The following is an 11205-nucleotide window of genomic DNA, read 5'->3' on the forward strand; positions in this document are numbered from 1 at the left end:
AAGGGGAGGAGCTGGAAGTCGCTATTGCAGACATTTAAACAGTTTAATTTTGTTTAGGTAATTCCTCTTTAGTTAAAGGAATCCTTCACAATGAATGTTAAGTTTTGTAATATTGGGGACTCGCTTCACTGTTGTTCCACTGCAGACATAAATCGTATCAAAACCCAGGAGCTTGTGTGTGTGTGGTGTGTGTGTAGTTTTATGTTGTTTGTGTGTGGTGTGTGTGTGTTTTATGTTGTTTGTGTGTGTGGTGTGTGTGTTTTATGTTGTTTGTGTGTGTGTTGTTTTATGTTGTGTGTGTGTCAGGACACAAAGAGCAGAGCCACAGCTGTGTAACTGGAGCACAATTTTTTTTGAAAAGAAAATTTATTAAATTATTAAAATGTGAGTCAAGGTCAACTTATAATCTTACAACATTTTACAATCTTCCAGAAAAGCATTGGTCCATTACGGAACAGAGAGAGCTGTGAGACCTGGCAGCAGTTGGTTGTGAAGCTTGGTGTTGTAACTGAGAGTGACGGCAATAGCTGGGGCTCGGGCGGGCTGCTCGGCCTCTCTAACAAGGACAATTGCCGTTGGCTCCCGCGTTTGTTACATGTGAGATAATCCTATGGGACACTTTAGTACAGTACGCAGCATTGGACCCTGCACCAGCTGTTTGGCTGATTGGGGAAACTACTATGCGCTGCCATCTCTTTAAATAGTATTTTTATTTCTCCAGCTTTATGTAGCTGCCATGGTTGACATTGTTATCAATGGGACAGCTGACACTTACTGCATAGATTAGCTTTGTGGCTTTTCAGACTTCTGTCTACATTTGATTACTAAATACACCTTGGTTCCCAATGCGAACAGTGTCGTTTTATATCCATCTTGTTTGACAAAACCGACAGATCAGAACAGGCAGAAATTGAGTAAAAAGGAATGTGAGTGTTATCAGGATGGGAGCCGAAAATCAGCTTTCAGCAAAATGCTATATCGATGTTGGACTCTAGTGCTAAACAGTGAGGCTAATGCCTTGTGGTGGCAGCACGTGTGAGCAAGTGACAACTGGACCAGCTCCAGTCAGTGGTGGGAAAAGCAAGTGGACAGGGATTGCAATGTGAGCAGTGAATACAAAATCACTGCCTGGTTGGCCCCTCGCTGTCTGTCTGCACGTGCAGTACCAAGTTACAAGCTGCCAGGGGGATATTTAAAGGAGCAGCAATCTGATCTGTAACCCTTACTTGAATTAGTATTTCATTTGTGTTAAATCATGCGGTAGTTAGGGCATCACCTAAACTGAACCACGTTTACCAAGCACTCACTCTGCAGTGGGACTTTGAAATAAGGACACGGTCCTTGTGCTGAGCAGTGTAGTGTGTACGTGCACAGTGTCACCTTGCTTTCCAGCACATCTCCACACTGCAGACTGGCACAGCACTCAGATGGATAGATGCCGCAATGAGATGTAAATGAGGCAAACTGTGGGAGTTTGGTTCCTTCCAAACAGAGAGAATGAAGGAATCCTATTATATGGTTTCAACAGAACAGCTGAAGGGAAGCAGCTTCTGACCTTCAGGAGGGAAGGTGGGTAGTTGACCCAGATATAAAGCTGGATCACAGCAGGACTTCAATTTGATACCAAATTGGAAATGGTGTGTGTGGCCCCTACACGAGGGGCAGCCTGGGTTACCACAGCATGTTGATCTCTGTCTTACCATCTTATCCCCACCCCCCATAATCGACCTGCATTAAAAACCTTCAACAAGAGGCTGGATTTGATATTGCCTTCGAACCCAGCTGCTTGTTTGGAGCAATTGGTGAGAGGGAGCGAGGTGGGTGACAGTGCAATTATCTGATTCACTTCTATGCATTGCAGTCCTCAGCCTCACCTGTTCCCTGCAGTGCTGGGCTTGTTCTGGATCAAACTGGTCACATAGCACACGCACACACTCACACCACACATGTAAAAGGGCCTTGCCTGGGTCAAACCACTGGCTCTGCAAATGGTGCTTGTACACTTACATTTCTGCAGCCTGATTCCAGGGTGGAGATTTGTGCTGCTTGATTGGGATTCATTTGAAACTATTTCATTGATATTCTAAAGAGGCATCACATCAGGTAAGCTCATTAAGTAAGTCTGTGGGAACACATCAGAGGGTGAGCAGGAGAGAGCGGATCTGAAATGGAGTGAAAGACATCTCGATCTGAAAGTCAGTGGCTCGCACAGGCTCCCCAGGTAAGGGCCGCTCAAGAAGATCACACCTGCCGAGGAAACCCAAACGTTTACAATCTGTCACTCGTGACTGGGGTGTTAGATAGCTTTAATTGGGAAAATGGTTATTCACTGGAACAAATGTAAATGACGGAGGCAGTAAGTGACTTCAGTTCTCAGTCAGGACCAGCATGTTAGCTCCTCACCTATGGTCACCTCCTGCCCCATCAGCTCAGTGCCGTGCTCTGCCACTGTCAGCGCTGATGCTACCCTGTGTGTGGGGGGGGGCTGTGAAAATGCAAGTTGTTGTTTAGTGGAATTGTCTTCACTGCAGGATCTTTGCAACTCAATTCTCATTTTTTTCTCAGTTTTTCCGGCAAGAGACTTTTGGAACTAACCATGTCCCCAGGGACTCCTGTCACCCAGTCAGCAATGCCACCTTCAGTGAATTAATTTGGTAACTAGCTGGGAGCACAGGGCTGTGCCTGCTAACCCCAAACCAACCTGTCCTCTCCGTCCACTCAGCAGCCGCTCCACATCCCGCGCCTGGCCCACCCCACCATCAACGGTCGGGCCTTCAGCTTCTCTGCCCCCATCCTTTCGAACTCCATCCCACAGTCCCTTTGCCTCGCTCCCTCGTTCGTCTTCTTCAAAGCATGTCTCAAGACCCTCCTTTTCTACCACACATTCGGCCACTCTCCTATCCCTACCCTTCCTGATCCCAAACCCCATCTTGAGTCCAAATCCCTGACTGTCCAGTGCCTTGGGCTGCGTAAATGTCATTTGCTGTTAGTGGTGCAGTAAACTAACATGTGGGTCTCGCCTATTGTGAAAAGAAAATGAGGCAGGGCGGGCCACCCTGTGATGAATCTACTGCAATCTGATACAGCAATGACACTAGAGCAGGTGGGACAGACAGGGTTATTGTTGTGATGTCACCTTCCTTGTAGCTGCAGCTAGACAGGGCTCTGATGTCTCTCAGTGACAGACACCGTCCGATTGGAGAAGAGTGTCATCACTTACCAGATTGCTGCTTTAACTGGAACTGCAGTATGTAGCCATGTGACCACTGTGCTACCATGTGCTTCATACAATCTGACCACCAGCACATTGTCCTTCTCTTCAGCCTAGAACAACGCAAACAGCAGAGAAAGTGACCAAGGATTTGTTCCTCCTACAGGAGGCTCAGCTGTCCCCAGGGTGGGGGGGGGGGGGCGGGGGCTGACAGTACAAATAGCTGCTCTCATTGAACATTATCCTCTTTTTCCCCCTTTTCCTTCAGCCCCTTGTTTCCCAGTGACTTGCACAAACAAATACCAAATATATCACCAACATGTCCATTTGTGGCACCAAAACCAGATGAAAACTAACTATCTTGACTTCTTGTGGTTAACAAAATCTACTTTGTTTTTTGGTCAGTGAGTGAGTATCTGAAACATCGGAAACCATGCTCAAGAACATCCAAACCAGAATTTCCCACCTACACATGGAAATTTCAGAGATTTCTTGGGAATGGAATGTGCACTCTCTCTCCTGGAGGGATGATTGCTGTTTACCTAATTCTGGAAAGTATTAGGCACAGGTTAGCAAGAGCGAAGGCTTGGGGACCCCAGAGTGTGTGTTGGGATACCCGCTGGAGTCTAACCAGCTAAACCCACATAGCTTGTCATTGAGAGCACCACTGGCAGGCTTTCCCACTGCTTGTCCAGTTAGGCCCACCCTACCTGTTAGGGCTTTGGCTGCAGGGTTACCAGGAGCTGAGGAGGAGGATTCTCTGTCCCCAGTGACTGGTCGGCCCTTTCAGGTCCTCAGGTCCTGGTCGGCCCTTTCAGTTCCTCAGGTCCTGCTGATGAGCCGGGCCGGACTGTGTTGTCATCAGCAGTGAGTGCCCTGGAATACTGTGGCCCCTCCTTGCTCAGGAACTGGTCTAGAGACCGCTAAAGTGGGGGGTCCAAACATGTCACCTTAGAGCCTGTTTAGCTCCAAGATGATACCGGTTGCCTTCCACCCACATCCCCCCCTCCACAGTCAGTAGTTGGTCATTTGACATCTAACAAGCATGGGTTTGAGCCCTCACTGGGTGGGTGGCAGGTACCAGGAACTCTCTGCAAGCTTCTTAAGTGGGCAACACAGCTTAGCATGAAATGTGAGATCATTGCCACCATCTTCCTGTCCACAGCGCCTCCTAAAAAACACTGCCAGCGCTTAACTAATGAGGCACAGAATAATACTTCTGTGCATTTCCACAAGAGAGCCATTAGACTAGGTTTGTATCTTCTCCTGTGAAGCAGGGACAGTGCTTGCTGGCTCCTGGCTAATAGGTCCTGCTGCAGTAGAACTCGCCACCTCCTAGGCTGAATAAGCAGCAAGATTAACCACCCCACCATCAGCTCAGCCATGGAGCCTCCACTCTCTGAAACTGCATCCCGAGCCCCTCCCACTCGCTCCCTGGCTCCCCTTGTTCCAAGTTTGTCTAAAAACTTACCTCTTTGACCGTACTTTCGGTCACCTTTCCCCTCCCTGCTCCCCTCAGCTCCCGACCCCAGCCAGCTCTGTGAATGTGCTGTGGGATGTCCTCTGTGAACAACACTGTAAATATGTATTGTACTGCCTATAGTGTCCAAACATCTCAAAGTGCTTCACTATAATTACCATTAGGTGTAATGACTGTGTATTTGTGGGCAATCACAGCCACCAATTTGCACACATCGTGATGTTCCGCAAACAGGTGGGGATCCACTAATTAATCTGGAGGATTTTTCAAACAGGGTCAGTTTGGTTGAACAGCCACTAGAACAATTTCACATCTCAAACAATCTGAAGAGCCAGCACCTCTGACAGCCAGGCTGTGCTCCCAGCCCTGCCGGCCAACATCGATCGATTCAAAAACTGACATTTGTACAATTTACCTGTTTAATAGTCTCCAGAATGACAGCAGGAGACTGAACAGAGAAGGCACTCCAGGAGCTGGGCGTGCTGAGGTTGGGGTCAGCAGGGACAATGTGCAGAGGGTAGTTGATGTTGTAAGCACACTGAATGGCACCAGCCTCCTGGAAAGAACCTGTGGCAGAAACACAGCACACACTTAGGCAGGCAACAGAGTGTGATGGATTCTTCCCAGACTCAGGTGTTGCCAGATAGGCAGTAACATAGAATATTACAGCACAGAAGAAGGCCTTTCGGCCCATCGTGCCTGTGGAAGAGCGACCCAATCAGTCCCACTCCCCCGCTCTTACCCCAAATCTTTGCAAATATTTCCTCTTCAAGTTCCTCTCCAATTCCCTTTGGAAAGTTGGTATTGAATCTGTTTCCACCCTTTCAGGCAGTGCATTCCAGACCGTGACAACTCTCTGGGCTAAACATTTCTCCTCGTCTCCCCTCTGGTTCTTTTGCCAATTTTTAAGTCTATGTCTCCTGGTTACTGACCCACCAACCAAAGGAAACAGTTTCTCCTGATTTACTCTATCAAAACGCTTCATAATTTTGAACATCTCTATTAAATATCCCTCAACCTTCTCTGCTCTAAGGAGAACGATCCCATGCGGTGGGTTAACCAGCTCACAAACACACACACGTGATTCTAAAACTCATCAAATGAGTTGAAATCCACACCTCCAGCTCAAGTGTGGACATTGAGTTGATGTCAATGAGCGCTTCACAGGGAACAATATACCCTGAACAGTAACAGCCATTCTGGTACCCCTCCAGACAGTGTGCCTTAACTCTGCAATCAATATAGGAAGAGAATCAGAAGCCGCTGGGAACACTCAGCAGGTCAGGCAGCATCTATACAGAAAGAAAGTGAGTTAACGTTTCGGGTCCACAACCCTTCATCAGAATAGAGTCATGGACCCGAAACATTGACTCATTTTCCTCTCTCCATAGATGCTGCCTGACCTGCTGAGTGTTCCCAGCCACTTCTGTTTCTGTTTTCAGATTTCCAGCATCTGCAGTATTTTGCGTTTAGGAAAAGAATCTCGTCATTTTTAATGCCAGACCCACACTAACTGTGCTACACCGCTCCACAAGAAAGAGCAGTATCACAGCTTGTCATTAAATATCCTCAGTGAAGGACAGTTACTGCAATAGAGGAACGTGCAGTGTGGTGGTGAGCTTTGTTAATGGTCACATTGCCACACAATAGTCCAGTAAGTTTCGCAAATGTACAAACAGGAACCAAGTTCTGTACTGAAATATACAGCAGATGCTGGAAATCTAAAATAAAAACAGAAGCCGCTGGGAACATGTCAGCAGGTCAGGCAGCATCTATAGAGAGGAAAGTGGGTTAATGTTTCAGGTTACCTGCCTGACCTGCTGAGTGTCTTTGGTCATTGACCTGAAACGTTAACTCACTTTCCTCTCTCCATAGATGCTGCCTGACCTGCTGAGAGTTCCCAGTGTCTTCTGTTTTTATTACTGTACTGAAATGTATTGTGTTATATGAAAGTTGCCGTCGGGCTGAACACAGTTCATTATTTTCTGTGAATACACTGGTAATGTGTGAAGCTGTGAGAAACTGTGTAGAAGAGCATTATTATTGGTCACTTGTGTGGATAAAATCAACTCTACACACTTTCCAAATCTCTGGATTAGCAGCAGACACAGAGCAAACAAAGTAAAGAACAAGAGGAGAGATGAGAAATCCAGTGAACAGAACAAAATGTCACTTGTAGAGAAACTATTTCCTCTGGTGGTTGAATCCAGAACAAGGGGCATAATCTTTAAAATTAGAGCCTGGTCATTTCGGAGTAAAATCAGGAGGCAGTTTTTCCTCCAAGGGCAGTGGAAATCTGGAACTCTCTCCCCCAAAGGGCTGTGGAATATGGCCGGATCCATTCACATATTCCAGACCGAGGTGGATAGATATCTGTTAGGTCAGGGTATCAAGGGATACGGGGCAATGGCGGGTAATTGGACTTGAGGTACAGATCAGCTGTGATCTTATAGAATGGCTGAACAAGCTTGAGGGACTGAATGGCCTCCTCCTGTTCCTATGTTTCTGGGTATGTTTGGAATATAATTAGTTGAAAATTCAGTCTCCTTGTGTAAGTGAACACATTTTGTGTTGAGATTTTGCACAGGACCTAATTAGACAATGCAAACAGCAAATGCAAAGCTCCACTCATATCATGAGCCTTCCCTGTCCACTGTACAGCTCAGCCCATTCTCAGTAAACTTTATTTAAATACCATCTGCATTATACCTAGCTCTAAAATACGTAAGAACATAAGAATTTGCTGGCAAAAGAAGACCAAAGTCCATCTAGTTCCTTCCACCATCCTGGCAATTGCTGACATGTCGTGTCCCAAACTACAAACTGTATCCCCAGATATTATTTTCGAGCAGAAATTGATCTCTTTTGTTCTTGAAATAAACAATATTTTCTGCTTCCACCGTCTGTTTCCTTACATATTGGTAAGTTAAGCCTTTACCTTTGTGGGGCATGATGGCATATGTGAAATGATGATGTCCCAGATCAGCAGTGGCATCTGGTGCTTTTGGAGCTCTCAGTCTGCAATACAATACAAAATTATATTTGTATAGCGCCTTTCAGGTCAGGAGGACGTCCCAAGACGCAGCAAGACAACAAATAGCAGATCACGGCAATGGCGATGGATTATCATGGAGTAGAGCCTTCGTTATAACTCAGGGTCAGGGTTTAGTTGGGATGTGGTTGCCGACATTTATTTATCCAAACAATCGACACTGCTCCTCCAGCTTTAGTAACCTGTCACACATACGTAACATTACAAACAGTTGCTGCCGAGGACCAGAATGGCCTCAGGTTCATCGGGTCACCACTGGGCAGTGTGTTCATACATACAGAAAGATGGGGTTTATAAAATAATAAAGGGATTCGCTAGGGTAGATACAGAGAAACTGTTTCCTCTGGTGGGGAATCCAGAACAAGGGGCATCATCTTAAAAGATTGAGGTGGATATTATCAAAAGCTGTTGCCTCGCTGCACAGAAATGTTTTCTGAAGACTCAGAAAAATCGGATAAAGAAGGCCCTTCGGCCCTTTAATCTCACCTTTTCAAAATACATACCCCCTGCACATCAGCTATTATTTAAATGTCTTTAAATGACTCCTGATCTCACAATATAGCCCAGCTTCCTGATCTTTTGCTCTCTCACTGTTTTGACGTGATGAGCAAGGAATTGGTTAGATCCCTTGGCAAGTTCTATCCCAACCATACAGTGCATATACGCTTCTATTATGCCCATATTATTATTGTTGGTATTATATACTTCAGGTGTCAGCCTTGCTCACTTGGTAGTACCATTGGCCAACCTCCTACCTCTGCCCTTCACCCGGCCTGATCCCAACCCCCAGCTCAGGTCTAAATCCCTGACTGTCCAGCGCTTCGGGGCATCCTCCGGACATGAAAGGCTCCGTGTAAATGTAATGTGTTGTTGGATAGATATTTGTTAGGTCAGGGTATTGAGGGATACGGGGCAAGGGCAGGTAATTGGACTGAGGTACAGATCAGCCATGATCTTATAGAATGGCGGAACAGGCTCGGGGGGCTGAATGGCCTCCTCCTGTTTCTATGCCAGCACTGACCAGTGATCACACTGCAATACAGGTTGGGATTTATGGACTGTACAACTGAAAGTACACAAGTGCCTGTTGTCACCGTGATTCCCTGGTGTCTCACTATGTTTTAATATCCAGTTTAGCATCTGGTCACACAAAGACCGCACATCTACACCAGCACGGCTGAATTCTCCTCCACATTTATTATTCTTACTTTAATAATCCACAATGACCCTGAGCTGCAGATACTCACAGTGAAAGTGCCATTGTGTTTCTGTGCACTGAGTAGCCATATTTGCAGTCATTGAGCAACGCCACACCAAAGCCATGCTCCGACAAGTCTGCCCACTTGTGCCCCCAGACCTAGGAAATAGAATCATAGAATATTACAGCACAGAAGGAGGCCATTCGGCCCATCGTGCCTGTGGAAGAGCGACCCAATCAGTCCCACTCCCCCACTCTTTCCCCAAATCTTTGCAAATTTTTCCTCTTCAACTTCCTCTCCAATTCCCTTTTGAAAGTTGGTATTGAATCTGTTCCCACCTTTTCAGACAGCGCATTCCAGACCGTGACAACTCTCTGGGCTAAACAATGCCTCCTCATCTCCCTCTGGTTCTTTTGCCAATTATCTTAAATCTATGTCCTCTGGTTACTCCACCAACCAGAGGAAACAGTTTCTCCTGATCTACTCTATCAAAACCCCTGGTAATTTAAAATTTAAAGTAAAAATAAGAATCAATTTATGGCTTCCTACAAATGTGCCAGTAAAATGGGTTACTGCTGTGAGAAGAGAAAGGATGATTGTCCTCTCTCCTGTTACCCTGCTTTTCCTGTGTTTCACCCTGTGTAAGAGGACAGGCTACTGACCTCCCAGCCCCCACAGTGCTGCTCTCAGCCAGCGAGCGGGAGACATGAGAGGCCAGAGTGGGAACGAGAGGGAGATTTTCCTCTCCGTCACCATACTAAGTCCCACAGCAGCACACATTTATCTTGGGAGCAGTAACCTGCCAAGCGTGGTATCATCCTCTTAACCTCATTCTATACTCATGCCATTGCTGCTATATCTTTATATCGTGTGGAGACCACAATTGAACACACTACTCCAAATGTGCTCTAACCAAGGTGTGGTATAAATTCAACATCTCCTCCTCACTTTTACAATCTATCCCTCTGGATATAAAGCAGTTTAAACACAACCTTTAAACACAAGACACTGTAGTAAATCTCCTAAACTTCAATGCAGTTAAAACCCATTTATAAGAGAAAAGACAATTTCTCACCATGTAGTGCATGGAAATCACTCTTGTTAAAACCAAGTTTACTAATTTCTATTGAAAATCAGAGCACTGATCGTTTCAGCTGATAAACATACTGGAACGTGCCTTACAGAATGAACAGGAACTGGTGCCTTCATATTTTGGTGGGTGGGGGGGACGGGGGGCAGCCGTGTGTGTGTCTGACGCACGCGGGAACCCATCACTGTGCTTAAGGTTATCCAAACCAAGCTGAGAATTCCAGGCCTCCCATCTACACATGGCAACCCCAGAGATAGATTGTTGGAATGGAATACGCTCTCTCTCTCTCTCTCTTTCCCTGGAGGGACACATACTGTTTACCTAATTCCGGAAAGTATTAAGCGCAGATTGGCAATTATAGAATCATACAGCACAAAAAAGAGGCCATTCGGCCCATCGAGTCTGTGCGGCTCTTTGAATAGAGCAATTAATGTCAATCCCACTCCCCAGCCCTTTCCCCATAACCTGTAAACCCGTCCTCCTCAAATACCCGTCCACCGCATTTTTAAAAGTAGTTATCGAATTGGCCTCGACCGCCCTTTCAGGCGATGCGTTCCAGATTCAAACAACTCGCTGCATGAAGAAATTTCTTCTCACCTCCCCTCGGCTTCTTTTAGAGACTATTTTGAATCTGTGAGAAATTATTTTAAATCTTGGCAATAGCCAAGGCTTGGGGATCCCAGAGTGTGCGTTGGGGTAACTGCTGAAGTCTTAACCAGAAAAACTGGTGCCTTCATTCAAACTGTGCTTAATCCTGACTCAACCTTTTAAACAATTCCTTCCAGTTCAGTGTCAGTATCAATACCGACTATCAGTATCATAATCATTGCTGTAAAGTCTGCAGTCAGCTTCAACTCAGCCTCCTAATTTAAAGTGTGCATTCACCATTTACTTTGAATTCAGGTTTCTTTTGAATTATATGATTCAAAAAAATATGATTTCAAATCAAGGTGAATAGAATTCCCCCCCATTCCTCCTTCGCACTGTGAAATGATCCAGTCAGCGCTATTCAGTCAGCTAATGCCCAGTCCAATGAAGTTATCATCAAGACTCTCTATAAGAAGCTTCTCCTGGATTACAGCACTGGATCAAAGCATTGCATGATTTAGATTAACAAACATGTTTTCTCCAGGTCTAATTTTTAAAAAATATATATTTTGATGTAAATGATGA

The 11205-nt window shown here is 45.7% G+C and overlaps 1 protein-coding gene across 1 annotated transcript in view; it reads right to left on the minus strand.

Moving 5' to 3' along the window:
• Positions 1 to 1623: 1623 nt before the first annotated feature.
• man2c1 (mannosidase, alpha, class 2C, member 1) overlaps positions 1624 to 11205 on the minus strand; it is a 63660-nt gene continuing 54078 nt past the window's right edge. The window contains exons 22-26 of the mRNA XM_042342993.1: positions 8991 to 9100; positions 7630 to 7709; positions 5107 to 5258; positions 3221 to 3324; positions 1624 to 2247 (exon numbers count right to left, since the gene is read on the minus strand). Coding sequence (XP_042198927.1) covers positions 2136 to 2247; positions 3221 to 3324; positions 5107 to 5258; positions 7630 to 7709; positions 8991 to 9100 — 558 coding nt within the window. The 3' untranslated portion in view covers positions 1624 to 2135. The remainder of the gene's footprint in view (positions 2248 to 3220; positions 3325 to 5106; positions 5259 to 7629; positions 7710 to 8990; positions 9101 to 11205) is intronic.

This window comes from Callorhinchus milii, unplaced genomic scaffold (assembly GCF_018977255.1).
Source record: "Callorhinchus milii isolate IMCB2004 unplaced genomic scaffold, IMCB_Cmil_1.0 Scaffold22, whole genome shotgun sequence".
NCBI classification, from domain to species: domain Eukaryota; kingdom Metazoa; phylum Chordata; class Chondrichthyes; order Chimaeriformes; family Callorhinchidae; genus Callorhinchus; species Callorhinchus milii.